At 51.2% G+C, this 19,348-nt stretch overlaps 1 protein-coding gene across 5 annotated transcripts in view; it reads right to left on the bottom strand.

Moving 5' to 3' along the window:
* Positions 1-1,582: 1,582 nt before the first annotated feature.
* RNF24 (ring finger protein 24) overlaps positions 1,583-19,348 on the bottom strand; it is a 30,817-nt gene continuing 13,051 nt past the window's right edge. For 3 of the 5 annotated variants that reach the window (XM_063157883.1, XM_063157882.1, XM_063157879.1), the window contains 5 exons: positions 13,768-13,917; positions 7,989-8,031; positions 7,157-7,198; positions 4,553-4,632; positions 1,583-2,777 (listed from right to left, as the gene is read on the bottom strand). In XM_063157883.1, the coding sequence (XP_063013953.1) occupies positions 2,639-2,777; positions 4,553-4,632; positions 7,157-7,198; positions 7,989-8,031; positions 13,768-13,910 (447 nt within the window). In that variant the 5' untranslated portion in view covers positions 13,911-13,917 and the 3' untranslated portion in view covers positions 1,583-2,638. Of the gene's footprint in view, positions 2,778-4,552; positions 4,633-7,156; positions 7,199-7,988; positions 8,032-13,767; positions 13,918-15,250; positions 15,635-16,314; positions 16,503-19,348 lie in introns of those variants that run through there. The other 2 variants (XM_063157878.1, XM_063157881.1) reach the window with 2 other exon arrangements.

The raw sequence follows: 19,348 nt of genomic DNA on the forward strand, positions 1-19,348 counted from the left end.
AAAATATTATTTTTTATATGCTTCAAACCCTTTGTTTGCTTTATGTCTTGTTCTTGGAGCTCCAGCACAGTGGGATGGATGTTGCTGGGAATGAGCAGGAATGTTCTGGGGAAATTGGGGTTGACCCCACTTGGTTTTTAGGTCACTGAAAATAATTGTTGGTAATCTTTGATTGTTTCTCCCTCCCTGCATGTTTCAGGTTCTGGGAAGCAGTTGTATTTCAAAATATTTTAAAGAAGGGGGGAGAAATTTAAAGCACATTAATTATTCTGGGGAAATTGCAGCAGTTTTGGCATTGATGAGAAACTTCTTTATGGATCATTGATAGGAATGGGATTGCTGAGGAGGGTGCAGCATCAATCCAGAGCAGGAGCTGTGGGGTGGAAACACCAAAAATAACTGTTCTGTGCAGCTCTGTGGGAGATTCAGACTTTGTCCCAGCAGGGGGAAGGCACCCAGCGAGTTCATCATCCCAAAAATGGCAGCACAATCCCTGGGGAGCCTTCTGGAGAAGGTGAGCAGGACATTGAGGGACAGCTTCCCACTGCCAGAGGGCAGGAGGGAGAGATGGGATAGTGGGAAGGAATTCTGCCCTGTGAGGGTGGGGAGGCCCTGGAATGGATTTCCCAGAGAAGCTGGGGCTGCCCCCGGATCCCTGGAAGTGTCCAAGGCCAGGATGGAGCAGCCTGGGATAGTGAAAGGTTCTTGATCATGTCGGGGTGAAATGGGATGGGATTTAAGGTTCCTGCTCATCCCAAGGATTCCAGGTGGAGCCGGCACTAGAGGGCGGCAGCCCCGCAGGCAGGGACGGGGACAGGGACAGGACACGCGGGGCTCCGCTTTCCCCTTCCCACCGGGGCCCTGCAGGGACCCCAGCCCGGGGTGACCCCAGCTCGGCCACCCCATGGGCACAACCCAGGGGGACTTTGGCACCCGCCTGGCCGAGCCTTGAGGAGGAGCAGGAGTGGGACAAAGTGAGCAGGGATCGGGGCTGGAGCTGCACCCCCGGGGATCCCGCAGCGCTGAGCTGGAGCCGAACCCTGCCCTGCCCTAAGGGAGGTCGGCGTTAGGGATCTGGGGTGGGATTTGGGCTGGGAAGAGGAATATCCTCTCCCTAAGCAAGGAAACTCTCCTGGATCCTGCACAATCCCTCTTAGCTGGGGCTTTTGGGGTGCTCTGCATCCCCATGGGGTGCTGTCCCCATAGTCTCAGCTCTGGGACATGGACAACGTGACCCCAACCCCAAACCTGCCCATCTGTGTCCTTCCCCTGCTGGGGACATCCCCATGGTGACAGCGAACAAGGGAAGGGGGACAGACCCCCTGCAAACACACCCCCGCTTCCAAAACCTGCTTTTATTTACAATTCAAGTCAAATCACATGCAAACTCTTGGTTGTTTTTGTTTTTTGTTTGTTTTTTTTTTTTTTTTCTTTCCTGGTTTTTCCTTAAGAAGAGTGTGATTAGCAAAAAAGACGCATTATTAGAATTTTCAAATAGCAATTAAATATACAAAAATAGAGCTTACAAAAAAACCAAACAAACAAGAGTAAAAAAAAAACCAAAAAAAAACCAAAACCAGCGAATGTTTTAAAAAATATTCTGCTGCAGAATTTGTAGTGTACAAACACGTCTATGAGGCTCCACGCTCCATAAACAGTCCCGGGTTTTTTTAGGGAGGGGGGACGGCACCAGGAGCCCCCCCAGCCCTGCCCCGGGAATACTGACACCCCCTCCCCACCCCGGGAATGCGACAGCTGAGGACAGCAGGGGACACCAAAAACCCGGAGAGGCCAGGGGGTGGCCCAGCTCCCCCAGGCGCTGATGGGGTTCGGGTGTTTTGGCAAGGGGAACCCGAAGAGCCCGGCTGGAAGGGCCGGGATGATCCCACAGGATCGGCCGGGATGATCCCACAGGATCGGCCGGGATCGCTGCTGCCTGGCCGGGATGATCCCACAGGATCGGCCGCGATTGCCGCAGCCCGGCCGGGATGATCCCACAGGATCGGCCGGGATGATCCCACAGGATCGGCCGGGATGATCCCACAGGATCGGCCGGGATCGCTGCTGCCCGGCCGCGATTGCCGCTGCCCCCGCGCCGTGGCTCTCGCTTCCCCTTCCAGGAGCTCCAGGCCCCTGAGGTAGCCGAGGAGGAGGGACAGCCACCCTCGGGAGGGTGAGGGGAATCCAAAGCCGGGAGACCCCGCACGGCCACCACCAGGGGTGACAGCGGGTGCCGAGGGGACACCCGACTCCAGGGGTGAGAGCCCTTTCCTGCCGGGAGCCGCAAAGGCGAAGGAACCGAAGGCGAGGAGGAGGGAGCAGAACCGGCCGCGACGCTCGGGGCCCGCCCGGCTCGGGGCAGCAGTGCCGGAGCTCGGGGCCGTGGAGCTCCCGGAGCTCGCCGGGTGCCCCCTTCGCTTCCCGGCGGCCGCGGGGCTGCAGGAGGGAGGTGCTGGAAGAAGGAGGTCGTGCCGAGGACGCCGAGGACGCCGAGTCCCCTCCCGGCCCTGGCGGAGGATCCGAGCCCAGGCTTCATCCCGGCGGGATTCGGGGCCGCTCCGCTGCGGCCCAAGTGCTTTGGTTGTGTCCGAGCGCCGCGGGCGGGCGCGGCCGGGCCCGGCCCGGGACGGACGATGCTCTATACGATGTTCTGCGAGCCGGGCAGCGGCCCCTGCGGCGGGCCCGGGTCCGGCTTGCCGTGCAGCTGCGCCAGCTGCAGCACCGGCATGTTACACAGGGGACACACCTTCCGCACCTCCAGCCACTTGATGAGGCACCTGCGGACACCGGACACCGGGCGTCAGTGGGGACACGCGTGACATCGGCGGGGACATGCCTGACATCAGCGGGGACACATCTGATGTCAGTGGGAACACACCTGACATTGATGGGGACTCAGCTGATATCGATGGGGACACACCTGCCACAGGTGGGGACACACCTGACATCAGTAAGGACATGCCTGACATCACTGGGGACACCTGACAACACTAGGGACACACCTGATGTCAGTGAGGACATGCCTGGCATTGATGGGGACATGCCTGACATTGATGGGGACACACGTGACATCAGTGAGGACATGCCTGACGTCACTGGGGACACACCAGACATTGATGGAGACACACCTGACATCAGTGGGGACATGCCTGACATCACTGGGGACACATGTGACATCACTGGGGACATGCCTGATGTCACTGGGGACACACCTGATGTCAGTGGGAACACAGCTGATACAGGTGGGGACACACCAGACATTGATGGAGACACACCTGACATCAGTGGGGACATGCCTGGCATTGACGGGGACACATGTGACATCACTGGGGACATGCCTGACATCACTGGGGACACACCTGATGTCAGTGGGAACACAGCTGACACAGGTGGGGACACACCTGACATCACTGGGGACACGCCTGACATTGATGTGGAGCTGCTAAAATCCCCCCAAGCCCCTTGACCTGCCCTGGAGCTTTGCTGCTGCCCAGTTTGTAATTCACCATTTGGATGCCTTTATGTTTTATTGGGATTTTTTGAGGGGGTTCTCTGTGTTTATATACAGGGATTTTGTATAGATATGTTTTGTGTATTATTTATATATCTAATATATTTTTATAGATTATAGTTATAGGTAAATGTTATATAATAGGGATATAAAATGCATACACCTACCAAAAATAAACAAAATATATACATAAAAGGTGTCTGTGAAATTATAGACACAGAATCTGTAAATAATATACCAATAATACACAATCATATATATAATGTGTATGGATAAATAAAAATAAAAATTATGTAAATAACTCTGATGTAATCATACCATTATGGATGTTATGTATTACATATAATTATATATTATGTTATATATTATAATATATATTATAGTTTTAGATAGTATATCCAGTATATATAGCACAGTATATAAACATACATTTAATATATACATTATATATAATATATAATATATATTATGTAATTATAATTATATATAATATATAAAATGTCTTATATATTATATATTAATATAGTTTTAGATAGTATATCCAGCATATATAGTATAGTGTATATATAAATGTATAAATATGTAAAATATATAAATATAAATATATAATGTTTAAAATCTATATAATGTATATATAAACACACAGAGAATATAAAAATAACTGTAATATGTAGTAGGATATGCTGTAGTTTTAACATATGGAATATTATATAGTACAGTTATTATTATTATTATTTTTATTGTTGTTGTTGTTATTGTTATTATTGGTTTGCTTTCTATAAACCACACCTATATAAAATATATATATTTACATTTTTCATGGAATTACAGACTGGCTTGGAAAGGATCCATGAGGTTCACCAAGGCCAAGTGCTGACTCAGCACGGGGCATCCTACAAATCCCAGCCCAGCTCCCCAAACTGTCACTCAGTTCTGCAGCTGCCCCAGGTGATCCAAAGGGGGTTTTCCTGCCCCTTTTCCTGCCCCTTTTCCCTTTTGCTGCCCCTTTTCCCTTTTGCTGCCCCTCCTGCCCACACTTACTTCCTGTGGAAGGCATGTTTGCAGGGACAGATGCCCAGCTCGTCCTTGGGCTTGAACTCCTCCAGGCACACGGCACAGATCTGCAGGGGAGGATGCACAGGGAGGGTCAGTGCTCAGGGAGCAACATTTGCAAATAAAAACGACCAGATAGCTAAAATCAGGGAATTATGGACTGGGTTGGGTTGGAAAAGACCTTAAAAACCATCCAGTGTCACCCCATGCCATGGGTAGGGACGCCTCCCACTATCCCAGGGTGCTCCAAGCCCTGTCCAATCTGGCCTTGGGCACTTCCAGGGATCCACAGCTTCTCTGGGCACCCTGTGCCAGGGCTTTATCACCCTCAAAGGAATGAAATTTCCCCTAAAGGCTTCCCAAATTTTTCTGCCCAAACTCCAGGACCTCCCTTTCCTGCTGGAAGGGACCACAGAGCCTCCAGGGAACAACCCCAGAGCTGGGAAGTGTTGGAGGTTTTAGGCTGCAGGGGATGGATCCACAAGGGAACAGCTCCAAAGCTGGGATGGGTTTGAGGTTTTAGGGTGCAGGGGATGGATCCACAAGGGAACAGCCCCAAAACTGGGATGGGTTTGAGGTTTTAGGGTGCAGGGGATGGATCCACAAGGGAACAGCCCCAGAGCTGGGAAGTGTTGGAGGTTTTAGGGTGCAGGGGATGGATCCACAAGGGAACAGCCCCAAAGCTGGGAAGTGTTGGAGGTTTTAGGGTGCAGGGGATGGATCCACAAGGGAACAGCCCCAAAGCTGGGATGGGTTTGAGGTTTTAGGGTGCAGGGGATGGATCCACAAGGGAACAGCCCCAAAGCTGGGATGGGTTTGAGGTTTTAGGATGCAGGGGATGGATCCACAAGGGAACAGCCCCAAAGCTGGGATGGGTTTGAGGTTTTAGGGTGCAGGGGGATGGATGTTTGAGGTTTTGGGGTGCGGGGGATGGATCCACACTGCTGCCTGCTCCCTGGGACTGGCTGCATCCACAGGGACACCTCTGGGAAGAGGAAAAGGCAATGGGATTGTTGCCATGCCTGTGCCAGGGCTGGGAAAGCTGCTGGCTGTTTCTTCAGCCAAACCTCCCTCACCCTCCCAGCCAATTCCTCCTGGCTCATTCTGGATATCCCAGGGGGTTTTGGATTTTCCTGGGTGGTTTTCCCGACCTCCCTGGCCTGGGATCTCTCAGTGCAGCTGTTGGGGTCACCCCTGAGGATCACACACCCTGAGCTCCCCCAGGGCCTGGCAGAGGCAGAAGGATGGGAAAAGGGGAAATCCAGAGGCAGAGGCAGGGAGGGAAGGGCTGGGTGGGAGCTTTCCCTGCACAGGGCTCTGGGCAGCCGCCCCATCCTGTTGGAAAATTCCCACCCTCTTCTCTGCCTTCCAGAAACACTGCCTGCAAATGCCAAGGTACAAACCCCCAAAACGGGATTTTTTTTAAGCTAAACCCTTCCAGGCTTTTCCAAATCCCAGGGAAGAGCTTGAACAGCTCTGTCCTCTTCCCCACAGAGGCCTGGTCCTCCCAAAAGCTGGGAGAGCTGCAGACAGCTGGGAACAGAGCTGGAGGAGGAGGGCTGAGCTTATTGAGGCCATTCCCGGCTCTGGCACATTCCCAAGTCCCTCCTCCAGCCCATTTCTCACCCCAGGAAGTGCTTTGAAGCCCGTGTGCCGACAAAAACCCACTGCAGGTCGGTTTAAAGGGAGTGGATGAGAAATAGGGGCCTGGAAGAGGGACTGCCCACAACCCCGGGGCCCTTGGGATTTACCCTGGGGGCTGTGGGGAGTGGGGGGTCAGGATAAAACGTGGGATGGGCTCTGCTCAGAGGATTAAAATAAAATAAAATTAAAATAAAATAAAATAAAATAAAATAAAATAAAATAAAATAAAATAAAATAAAATAAAATAAAATAAAATAAAATAAAATAAAATAAAATAAAATAAAATAAAATAATGGTTTAGAAACAACTGGAGCTGGTGCTGAGCACATGAGCAGCCCATCTCGTGCCCAGATGTGGGTGGGCATTTTTGTTATCTCCAGAGGAATAAATCAATCCAGGCCGTGCTTTGACTGGGATTTCAGCAGATTCCTGCTCAAATTCATCAGGAAAAATGGGCTGTGAATAGAAAGGCTCAGCCCCAAAGAGCCTGGAAGGCCATGGAGATAAAGGAAGGTGTTTGAGCCCTTGGGGGGCAGGGAGGGAGGAGGGATTTGCCTCTTGGAAGAGCTGAGTTTATCCTGATTGCAGCTTTCCCTGCCCAGGGCTGAGCTGGGCACTGTCACACCCCAGAGGGACGTCCCTGCTCAGGGACACTGTTTATACACGGCCCAGACTGCCCTGGCCTCCCCTTATCCACAGCTTCTTATCACTGTGATAAGAAGAACACAATAAATAACAATAAAGATGCAGGAAAAGCCAAGGGGAGCCAGGAGGAGGGAGAGGGCTTCATCCAGATTTTTACAGAGAATCTTTCCCCATTTCCAAAGCCCAGCTGGCTGCATGCTCTGCTCCCAGGGGAGTGGAATTTGAGGGTTTTTCCCCCCTCCCCAGGGTGAGGAAGAGGAGGGAGAGGGAGAGGGAGCTTTTGCTGCCCCGGGATGTGCTCACCTCATGGAGGTTCAGCTCCTTCACCTTCTCCTTGAGTATGACCTGCAAGGCAAAGAGCTGGGGTCAGGACAGAGCTTCTGCCATCAGCATTCCCAGAAAAATCTCCACAAAGGGATCCCACTGAGTGTCCCAGTAGGACTGGAACCCCCCCAGTGAACCCAGCACAGCCAGGGAGCACGAGGGGCCCTGTGCAGGGACAGGGGAAGGGGAAAGGTAAAACCACAAGGACCAAATCCAGGAGCTTTCCTCCCAAATTTAACCCTCCTGGGCTCCCATTCGTTTTCCCTGCATCCAAGTTGAGCACATAGACAGGGCCATAAATGCAGGACAATTCAGCCCAATTCCACCCAGCTTCCTGCACAGATCAAGGGGTCAGAGGCAGAAAATTCCACAAATCCTGGAGAAAACAGGACATGGAAGCAGCAGCCTGACACCCACCCCTGGGCTGTGGTTATTTTAACAACAGGTGGGTGGCAGGGAAGAGCTGGGCTTGCCATGGAGCTGCTCTCTGGAAAAGCCCTGTGGCTTCAGGAATTTGGAGCAGCCAGATCCAGACCCCACAAAATCAAGGTTTGGTGGCTGGGGGAGTGATGGCATCACTGCTGTGCACTGGGTGAGGCTGGAGAGGTTGGGATGCCCCAAAGGTGGAGATGTTCCCACTGCTCAGGACCTCAGAGGAAAACTGGGAAACCCAGGGATGAGCAGGTGAGGGATGGTGCTGGCTGGGGACAATAAAATCAGCAGGGACAGGGCCAGAAGCCTCCCAAGGAGAGGAAAATTGATGGATTTGGCACTAGGGAGAAAGGAAAAAAAAGTGAGAGGATCATCTCACCTGTTTGTAGGCGTAAAGCTCTTTGTGTGCCTGATGCCTGAGCCTGCAGTGAAAACAGGGAGAAATGGGAGGTCAGGCAAAAACATCAGGATTATTGTAATACCTCAAACATTCCACTTCCCTCCTTTCCAGCTTTAACATGTTACAGTTCACATTTTTTATTTCAGAAATGAGAATGGCCACAGGAAATGACATGTTTAGGCAGTATTCAGCTTTCCCTGTTGCTGGCAGGGCAATATCTCCATCCCAAAGCACACATCAACCTCACAGTTAAGACCAGAAAAAGTGGGTGAGGAAATCACAGTGTGCCATGAATGCCCTCAGTTTCCAACCCTTCTGCTGGCAATAACTCCAGCACTGAGTGCAGCACCATTTTTCAAGGTGTGGGGGTTCAGACCTGAGCAAAGCCCTGCTCCCACTCCAGCAGGGACAGGGAAGGAGATCCTGACCAGAGGTTTCCCACCAAAGCCCCCATCGTGTTGCACTGGGCTCCTCAAACTCAGCCTTATCCTCAATTCTAAAATCAATCAAACCAGGAGCAAAGTGAAGGATGGAGATGAATGGGTTGAACCTGCTGCAGTGGCAAGTCCAGCAGGGATTTCAGGCCACAAGCAAAGTGCTGCTGGTTCCATCCCCTCCCTCTCCAGTCAGAGCCAGCAGGGAGCTCCACAGGCATCTGCTGGCTGGAGAAACCCATTATGCTCCTAAAATAAATACACTTCAAATTAAAATAACCAATATTGCCCTTCATTACCAGACATGGCATTTAATAAAGTGCTTGGAAAACTCAGGAGGGAAGTCTCCAGGGCTGAAGAGTTGGCCAAGGACTTTCAATACAGAGTCAATGCGTGGCTGCAGGGCTTGGAGAGCCACAGGAATATTTTCCCCACCCAGCCCTGAGTGATTTTAGATGGGAAACCCCCTCGCCTGGAATTTCTATTCTGCAAAAATATTTTGAGGGCTGTCTGAAATCCCTGAGTTTCTGGGGATTTTCCAACCCCGCCATGCTGCAGTGGGGGAAGTTATAAAAATGGGATGGAAAAAAAATTCCCTTATGTCTGACACCCTCCCACAAAATGTTGTGGGCATTAGAAGGTGAGAGATGGATAAAAATGCACTTTAATGCTGCAGGGGGAGATGCACAAAGCTCCTGAGTGCCAAATTTCACAGGGAGCCATCCAGCATTGCTGCCTGGCAGGAACCCGCCTGCAGAACCATGGAAAACACTGCAGCAGGCAGGGAGGAGGAGGAGGAGGAGGAGAGGAGGAGGAGGAGACTGGGGTCTCATCCCTGTGGCAGTGACCCTGAGCAGAAACATGAGCAGAAGATGCAGAACAATGGAGGGAACAGGATGAAACCGGCCCGAGCCGCGGGGATCCGGCGCTTATGAAACACAGATGGGGACGAGCCAGGCTGGAGCCACAGGAAGGGAAAACTGCATTGGGAATGGGAATGGGAATGGGAAGCAGCTTCCCCCTGGATGGAGCACTGAGAGGCCACCAAGGGTTTGGCCCCCATGAGCCAAAGCCACTGGAGCACCTTGGGGCAGTGTGGGGGTACCAGCTGTGGAGGTTTTTGGGTTCTGCATTTAAGGCGCTTGAGACAGTGTTGATTATTTCTTATCAGTAAAACAGTCTCACTGCTGGGAGTTCAGCAGCAAGGCACAAAATGGCCAACAATCTCTTGTTCCAAGGTCTTTTCAGACTAAACTATCCAGTTAAGAGCTGACACCTGGATTATTTTCCCTTTTAACCCAATAACTGATCCCGCAGAGCCCACAATGCAGACTTTTCTGCCCAATTACAAAATGCCACCCAAACCCATGGAGAAGGAGGAAGAAGAAGCATGAAGGAGAAACCCAGGATGACACCCTGTGCCCTCCATCTTGCTGCCATCCACAACACACTAAAAATCCCAAACCCTCAATTTCCCACCTACACTACTCTCTGTAATCTATTTCACACTTTTGTGGATTCCAGTCTATCTTGAAGTGTGGGAAACTTTCTCCATGGATGAGGGTGAAAGTCAGTGCTGCCCTGGGGGTCAGGGCACCCCAGAGCAGACAGAGAAATATTCCCAGTGCCCTGGGTTTGCACAGAGCAGTGGTGGGGAGGAAGTGACCACCTGGCTGTGGATGTGGCAGGAAGCACAGATCTGCAATTTCTTGGACTGGTGCTGAGCAAGACAGGGAGATTTTTCCCCCCCAAAAAAAAACCTTCTCCCTGGAGGATTTGGGGAGCAGCAGAGCACATCTGGTGCTGAAGCGTGCGAGCTCAGCCTGCCCCTCCTTGCTCCCTGAGCCAGGATCCTGGGCCAGATGGAGCAGCTGTGTGAGGAGCCCCCGATCCTGGCAAGCTCTGTTCCCTCCATCCATGTGGTGTCAAGTGCTGTGACTCCCCAGGAATTCCTGGCAGATGTCTGCCCGAGATAAGGGACCACACAGTGCCTGGCTGCTGATGCTGTGTGTGTCACCCTGTCCCTGCAGGAGCAGCTGCCTCTGCTGGGCTCTGGGATCTCTGCTGCAGCAGTGGGAGCTCCCTGCTTCTCTGGGTGACTCAATCACCTGCAGCACGTGAACAACTATGGGGATAAACTGCAGAGGGAAAATGTTTTGCAGGTTTAGTTTTGAGATTTCCATATTAGATGCTTTATAGTAGAAGGAGAAGGGAGGCCCTGGCTTTTTGTCCCATTATTGTGTTGCTGTCCCAGATCAGCCAGGCTCCTTGGGCTCTTCATGGAATCACAGAATTGCTGGGGTTGGAAAAGCTCTCTAAGATCATCCAGTCCCCCAGCACTGCCAAGGCCACCCTTGCCCCATGTCCCCAGGTGCCACCTCCACATGGCTTCTAAATCCTCACAGGGATGGGGACTCTACCACTGCCCTGGGCAGCTGTGCCAATGCCTGACCATCCTTTGGGTGAAGAAATTTTCCCAATATCCAATCTAAAGCTCCCCTGGCCCAGCCTGAGGCCGTTCCCTCTCCTCCTGTCCCTGTTCCCGGCTGTCCCCTCCTGTCAGGAGCTGTGCAGAGCCACAAGGTCCCCCCTGATCCCCCTTTGCTCCAGGCTGAGCCCCTTCCCAGCTCCCTCAGCCTCTCCTGGTGCTCCAGACCCTTCCCCAGCTCTGTTCCTTTCTCTGAACACAAAACTCAACCACTGTGTTGGATCCTGGCAGGTTTGAATGCAGAAGGAAACAACCCAATAAAAAAAAAGACTTTTTAGGTGCTGTGTGCCCTGAGCCTGCCAGAGCCTTTGAGCTGCTCCAGGCTGGGCAGGGATGAGCCCTGGATGATCCACAGCAAAGCACAGAGAGAGGGGATGCTGCAGAATTGTCCCACAGTGGCGTGGCATTGCTCAGCTCAGCATTCCTCTGCACTGGGTTTTATGGGACCAAAGGCAACACGAGTTCATCACTTTCATTAATTCACCAGAGATCAGACACGACCAGCTGCCTGCAAAATCTCATTTCCTTGTTCTTCCTTTTTTATCTGTAATTTTGCTGAGCAGAGGCAGCAGCCATGAGGGACCTGAGCTCTGACCTGAGTGGTTTGCAGCACCAGAAAAGCTCGAGGTTCACCTGAACAATACACAGGCAATAATGATTTCTGTTGTGAAACTGGACTCTTGCTTTGAGCCAATCCAATTAAAAATGTCACTTTGGAGCAGGCAGCACAGCCTGTATTGACACAGCAGCAAAGCACAGTCCATATCCTCTCCTTCACCAGCACATCTTTTATTTAATGCCATCAGCTCTGTGATTTGGGGTGAATACACCTGATATTGGCTCTTCCACACTCTGGATGCTGCAGGGGCTGCTCTGATCCAGAGCAGGAAATGAGAACCAGGGCCTGGGGGTGGTGTTTGCCAAATATTTGGAGATGTGGAGTCATGGGAAAGGAGGGAGAGGAAGGGCTGTGTTGATGCTGCACCTATGGGCAAGCCAGGAGCTGCTGTTACCTGCAAAGAACCCCCACAGATGGAAGCAGAGGGGAGCCCCCTGTCCTTCTGTTGGTCCCTCTGCCCTCACAGGTGGCTGGTCCTCATCCTGTTGTCCACCTACAATGCTTCCAAAATTCAGACTTTTATAACCCAGATGAGCTGAGATTACAGAGCAGCTTCTGTGGAGGTGGATGCTCCTGGGACACTGGCACAGCTAAAACCCACAGCACAGCAAAGCCCTCCCTGATGGGGGCTGCAGGATCCTGTTTGGCTTCTGTTCTGCCAATACAGAGCTAAGGGAGGAGGGCTGAAGGGCCATTTGTGGAGGCTCTCTAGGGTTTTGGGCTATAAAGGGATCACTGGGTGACCTAATCCGAGTCCACATCTATCATGGGTTGCTAAATAGCACCTCAGGAACAGGAGCCAAAATGTCTGGTCCAGAAAGGTCTTGATTTAAAGGCGTGAGGAGACTGAGGACTTGCCACTTCCTTGCTGGCTTCTCTCACCGGTTACTCACCCTCTCTCTCTTACAACACGCCTCCAGCTGCTAAATTTAAAGATTTTCTGGCTTGACCTTCCAGACATTACTCCTTGTTACTCCTTCTTTGGGGCATAACACACCCAGTGAGTGCCCAGGAAAATACTCTCAAGTGCAAACACCTCTGCAATTTTCTAAGTGAGCCATATAGACTCGAGCTCCACCTGAGCAAAACAAGTCCTTGAGCCCTCTGGTCTATTTTCATACACATTCAAAACACAATTTTCATAATAGTGGGGAAAAAATTAGGATATGATGGCCAAGCAGCCCAAATCATCCCTCAGTAAACCTGGGTTTGGGCTCATCTGCATGTTTGATGAGGTTTTGCTTCATACAGAACTGAAAATGGGTGGGAATTATCAAGTATTTAGAAGGTTGACATTGAAATCTCGTTTCCCTGGTCTGCAAGAGAGGGATAAAATATTTTCAACATCCTCTGGATAGATAACCTGGCAGGACTGGATGCTGTGGTGCAGGGAGACACTGGGTACCTGTTTTACAGGAACACAGGGAAGGGATGTGATGGATGCACAGCTTGCAGGGAGCTGGGACCAGCTGGAAGGACAAAGGGGAGGGAGATGGGATGGAAAAGCTGGAGAGGAGAGCTCTGGGAATGCAGAATTTTGGGTACCAGTGCTGGCAGAATGATGACAGATTGAAGCACAGCCTCCTCCCATCTTGGGTTATCAGCACAACTCATCTCCATCACCAGCTCAATTCTCAGGCACTGTGGTTTTCCCCACTTGCCTCATTTTCCTTTGCTCAGGAAGAGTTTCTCCTCTCAATTAGCAGCCCAACAATCTCCCCAATGGCCCATAAAATAATTAAAACAAGCCCCAAACAGGAACAACCTTTCACCCTGCCATCCTGCTCCCCCATTGCCCAGATTAACACATCAACTCTGCATCATTAATCTCCAAACTGTGTCGCTGAAGGAGCAATTTGTGTTCAATAAGCAACGGAGCAGGTATTAAACATTCCTTAGGCACGCAGGACACGAGTTACTCATTACAGAGGGAAATGTGTTCAAACATTAAGCAGAAAGCAGGGACCATGAAACATCCCTTTTCCAGGTTTTCTGAGAAGCTGACCACAATTCCATACCTTTAGTAGCAAATGTGTTTGCTACTCCTGGTTTTAAGTGGATAAAGTCACTGCTTTGTGGGACATCAGGTTGACATAAGATGTGTCAAGGAAATTGGTGCTGCCAAAGAAATCAGGTGCTGCCATTCTCTTTTTGGGATGGAGGGATCAGTGATGGGCCTGGAAGCAGGGAAGCTTTTGAGGAACATTATTCCCTTACCTGATCAAGTAGCAACAGAAGAGCAAGCTGAGGATGAAGACGAAGATGGCTGTGCCGAAAACCACGATGTATATGTTGAGAGGAAGGTTCTGGAACCCGATGTTCGGCATCCTGAAACTGTAATGCTGGAAGTCTGAGCTCATGGGTAGGCTGTGGAGACAGGGAGAAAGCACATGGGTGTGACATTCCTCAGAGATGCATTTGCAGACCACTGGTCCCCCTGAATGGATGTGGAAAGGGCTGGAGATTACTTCTCACTCATCTCCCACCTCCTTGCCCAAAACCAAGCTCCCATCTTGGTAACCCTGAAAACAAAGCAGGGCTGGATCAGCTGGGGCTGGGATTTTCCTTCTCCCACTGTGAGCTTCTCCTCCAGCTCTTCTCCTTTCACACATCATCCTTCAAGTTAACCACTGGATGAGATGGAGGGTGGGAATTGCATCCAAGCAGCCCAGCTGCAGCCAGCATCCCTCAAACCCTGCAGTAACTTGGTAAAAATACTGAAAGCAGCCAGGAAGCCTTGGAGCAAGTTTGCCTTCCCTTCCCCTCGAGTGGTTTCTAAGACTGACTCCTCATTCCATAGAAATCCTGCAGCAAAATGATCAAAGATGAAAAGGAAGAGGACAAGGATATTCCCAGGACACACAGCAGCGCTGATGAGAGAAATTATGGGGACATTAGGGACTCTGTAAAGGAGGCTTTGTTTGTTTTCCCATCTGACACACGGGTTTGGTGGTTTAAGAGCACTTCTGCAGCTTTCAGCTTTACTCCTCAGCACAGCCCCAGGCTCCTTCCCCCCAGGAAAGCCCCGAGGCACCAGTGAGAGGTGGCCAAGAGGAAGAGGCAGCCATTTTGGCTGTCATGTCATGTCCCATGTCTGGGATCCGTGACCAAAACCTCTCTGCCCTTGGAGAGCCCCAGTTAAACCCCGAGCAGCTGTCTGGGATAACAATTTCAGCAAATCCTCTCCCCCAGGTTTTTAATTGCTCTTATTTATTATCTCTTATCTTCCTATCATTCTCTGAACCATTTGCCCTCAGATGATCACAACCGTTGCTGGCCAGGCACAAAGTTCCCCTGTCCCCAGCTTAGAAAAGGAAGTTAAAAATACACCTTGTTTTCCCTCCTGCCCACGGGAGAGCAACGTGTGATGGAGTTTTACAAGCAAGGAAAGTACCTGCAGTCTGAGCCCTTTATTTCCCAAATAAAATCACCAAGGGATAACAAAAGCCTCCCCTGGAGCAGGGAGTTTTCCACGGTGCAGTAATTGCACAGCTCCTCATTTTGCACGGGGTGGGAAGAGGTGGGGAAACCGCAGGATCTGAACCCACACACGCCAGGGAGCGACGCTCCAAAATCCAATTGTCCTCTGAGAGTCCCTTCAAGCAGCATCCTCACTCCCAAATCTCCTTTCCCACTTGAGGCCCCTTTTTTGCCAAACCCTGTGAGCTTTCCTCCGGCTTCCCACGGGGAGCAGACTCACCTCTCATCCCGGCTGCCTCACCGGGGCTGTCCCCTTGCTGAAGGCACCATCCCTGCCAGCCCCAGCACCCGCCCGGAGCCTCCCTGCTCCGGCTGCTTTCAGTTCCCTCCCTCGCTGGAAGTTTCGAGTCGATTTCTGGTAAAGCCTGGATTTGATTAAAGCCTCCAGAGACCGACACCACGCATGTTCAGAACCTCTCCTGGCCAACGTGGAAGCGCTCCGAGCGCTCGGGGAGCCGGCACATCCCCCTGCCAGCGCTGGTGGGGATGGGATTTTATAGCCCAGCAACCACCCAGGAGGCAGCTCACGCTCCTCCACCGACGCCTGTTCCGCTCAGCTGAGCTGGTTTGCTTTGCAAATCAATTTTAAGAAGCCCAATCCAGCCCCCAAACCTTTGTTCCCAGCTCTGGCGGAGTTAATGCGCAGCTCGGAGCCGCGGGCTGGGTTTGGGTTTCACTCCCGTGGGTCAGAGGGGTTTGGGACGGGTCAGGGGCTCCCCTCGGTGACACTCGGGGCATGAGGGTGTTTCAGCTGGAGGACACTGCTCCACCTCACCCTCAGGATGGTAATCACTGCCTCTGGGCAAGGCTGGCTGCCTGCAGCTCCTCAGCCACCCCAGAGAAACTTTCCCAGTCCTCAGTCTGGGAAAGCTCCAGGTGAATTTTTGCAAGGAAGGAGAAACAACTCTTGCAACTCTTGGCACCAAAACCAACCAGCACTGGACTGTTGCTTTTCTTCCCTTTCCAACTCTTTTAACTTGTGATGCTTCTCTCAGCAATCCCACTAAGAGATTCTGTGAGTGTGGAACATCCAAGGTTGCATTTGGGGCAGTAAATCCCATCAAGCCAGAAAAATTCCTCATGCTCGTGTTCACCTGAGCTGTGCTGCTCTTGCAGCAGTCCCCGCGTCCATGAGCACAGCTAGGAACCATCACAGACCCCAGCAAATAAACAGAGCTCAGACCAACCCCCAGCACCCCATTTTCCTCTCCAATGAAACCACTTCCCTAATACTTTTCTAATATTTTGCCCCAAAAGAATGTCACAAATGCAGCCATGACCTACCTGCCAGCCATGTCCTGGGGGCTCAGCCTCCTGGGGACAACCCTTCTGTCCCCTGTGCTGCAAATCCAGGGAATCCCACACCAGATTCATCCAACCCCTGTGTGAAATAACCTTCTCCACATTGGAGCTGCCCTGGTCCTCCCTCCCTCCTGCTGCAACAGCTGAGAAATGTTACAGCAAAAAACACGGAGGTTAAAGGGGAAGAATCAGTTAGTCTGCCCAGGATCCAGGAAACTGTTAACTTTAAAAGACTCCAGTGAAATCTGATGATTCCAAGCAGCCAAGCTTTGGGGTTGTTTTTTTTTTTTTTTTTGTTTTTTTTTTTTTTTTTTAAGGGGAGTAGTGGGGAGGGAACTGTATTTTAAGCTGCTTCTGATTTGCAAGGGCGCAGCCAAAAGAAATAAAAAAGGAGCCATAAAGAAGGATGAAAAGTTTCTGGTGCAGAACAAAAGCCTCCCTGTTGCTCTCTCCATGGTCAAGGCATCTCAGAGCAGGGAGATGATGCCTGTGGGGCATTTTTTGGCCACCAGTAGGTCCCTGAAATTCCTGGGATGGCAGACACAGGCTGCACATAGAAAAGGTAGTCCAGAGAAGCTGTGGCTGCCCCTGGATCCCTGGAAGCGTTCAAGACCAGCGTGGATGGGGTTTGGAGCAACCTGGGATACTGGAAGGTGTCCCTGCTCATGGCAGGGGGTGGAATGAGATGAGCTTTAAGGTCCCTTCCAACCCCAATCACTCCATGATTCTGCAATTCCATGATTCTGTGAAAAACAGCAAGGAACAATGGCTCCTTGTCCTGGGATGCAGAGAGGCACAAATGGCACAACAACCTGAGCTCCTTCCTTACACCCTCCAATGACTCAGCAACGTGGGGCCAAGCACATCCCCATTTCTCCAAGGAGGACAAACCCCAGCTTTAATTAAAAGCCGAAGTGCTGGTTAATGGCCCATCGAGCAGCCAGGGAAGGGAGTGCCACAGGTCAGCGAGCTCCAGCGTGGCACGGCTTTGATTACAGCTGGGCTGTGAAAGGTAAACCTCACCAAGCCACGTCCCAAATTAATCCCCATCACAGCCACAGCAAGCCCTGAATACGTGGGGCCAGCCTCGTACTCAGAATGTTCCTCAGAGATCTCACAGGGATTAATAAAGCGTGCAATTGTTTGCTCACAGGTAGGGAAACTGAGGCAGGGAGGAGGAGGGGAGTGAGGCAGTGCTGTGCTCCCTCAAGCCAGGGGGTGCCACTTTAAGCAATGCCACGGGCTGAAAGCTGCAGATTTCTGCTTCCCTGCTGCTTTGCCACAGGGATTGGAACTGCAGGCTCCTTCTTGGGGTTTTACTTATTAAAAGGAGCTGCTTGTCCTTTTTCAAGAAAATTTATTATTATTTATTTATAACATCAGTGCATAAAGAGGCCATGCATGTGCCGTGCATCCTCACACCTAAATACAGCCCACATGCTGGGTGGAGCACTGGCTTCTGCTTCTGCTGTTGTAAATAAACTCCTGTTTTTAGAGGGATTTACTTTATGTTTTCAAGACAAACAACTTTCTCCACAGGGGTTCAAAGCAAACTCAGCCTGAATCTCCTCAGCCATTAACTGGATGGAGCTGGTGGTCCGGGCATCCCACTGGCCAGGCTGGCAAAGCCAACCCAACTCCAGGAGCTTTAAACAGCCCTCAGAGCCAGCCACAGGCAGGCCTGAAATCACGAATCTCAGGGAAAAGTGAACGCTAAGCCGTGGCCAAACTCCAAGCTGGAATATTTTATCGATGGGAAAGGTTTCAAGCGGGCTGTGAACGGCGTCTCGAGTTTCAAAGGCGTTTCGCAACGTGTTTCAGACAGGTTTAACCAAAAGCCTTATTAACTGGTTGAAAGTTAAACTGGGAGCAGCTGACAAGACCTTTGTGAAACAGCCCAAGTTGTGGTGCAAAGCAGGGTATTCTTCCATGGAATGATTCTACAAGAGGAAGGTTATTTAATGGCTATGACTAACGGGATAATATTTAAAAGAAAAAGATTCTTCCAGGTGTTAAGCAGAAGCCAGAGACACCCTCGTTTAACTTGCAGGGAAAAAATCCCCCTCGTGGACCCCAAAAGCAAAGCAAAGGCCTGACCTCAAGCAGCTGGAAGGAATTTCCTTCAGCTCTGTCTCTGGAGCTGGTCCAGAGCCAGGATCTGCAGTGTGGCGATGGGAAAATCACAGGCAGCTGCAGAGCCAGCCCCAAACCAGCTCTGCCATCACCCCAGAGATGCTTCACCATCACCACACAGCTGCTTCATGGAGCAGGGGAAATCTCAGTGCTGCTCCAGCCAGGAGTGATGGCCTTTGCTGTCCAAAACCAAGGAACAGCAGAACTGAGCATGGGGGGAGAACAAAACCTCTTGGCATGATGCAATTTCAAAGAGCTGCGACGCTGCCATGGGGATGCCACATCCAGTGCCAGCTCTGAGCAGCCAACCTGGCCCAGATCCTTCACTCCACAAACCTGGCAGGGAATGGAGGAGCGTGAGGGATGGTGCAAGGCTTGGCAGGGTTATTGATCAGGGAAAAGGGAACATCCCAACAGGTCCCTCACACCACAAGCAGAGCTGTACCAGGATCCAGCAAAGCTTGGCTGGGGTGATATTGTAGCACCATCACAGCAACAGAAAGAACTTCTGGATGTCAAACAGTACAAAACCACATTTGTTTAACCCATTTTGGCTGTCTGTAGGCTCAGGGTGCTGGTGGGTTTTTGGTGTGTGCCTGGACTTCCAAGGAACCAACCTGACCTCCAAGCACAAACGGCTTTGGACCTTTGATCCCTCCTCCCTGAGAGCGGATCCGATGCTTTTTTTGAACTGGAATCAGGAAATTTCCTGGCTCTGTTCCCCAGCTGGCTGACACCAAACACAAAACCTTAACCCTCTCCACTGCCTCAGGGCAGGGGACACAGAAAGTGACGTGACAACACCACAAAGCAATTGGAAAAAAACTAGGAAAGTCTAAAGAGAGCAACATCCGGCAGCACGACTGTGCTGCTGCAATTTCCA

Source organism: Melospiza melodia, chromosome 5 (genome assembly GCF_035770615.1).
Source record: "Melospiza melodia melodia isolate bMelMel2 chromosome 5, bMelMel2.pri, whole genome shotgun sequence".
Lineage (NCBI taxonomy): Eukaryota > Metazoa > Chordata > Aves > Passeriformes > Passerellidae > Melospiza > Melospiza melodia.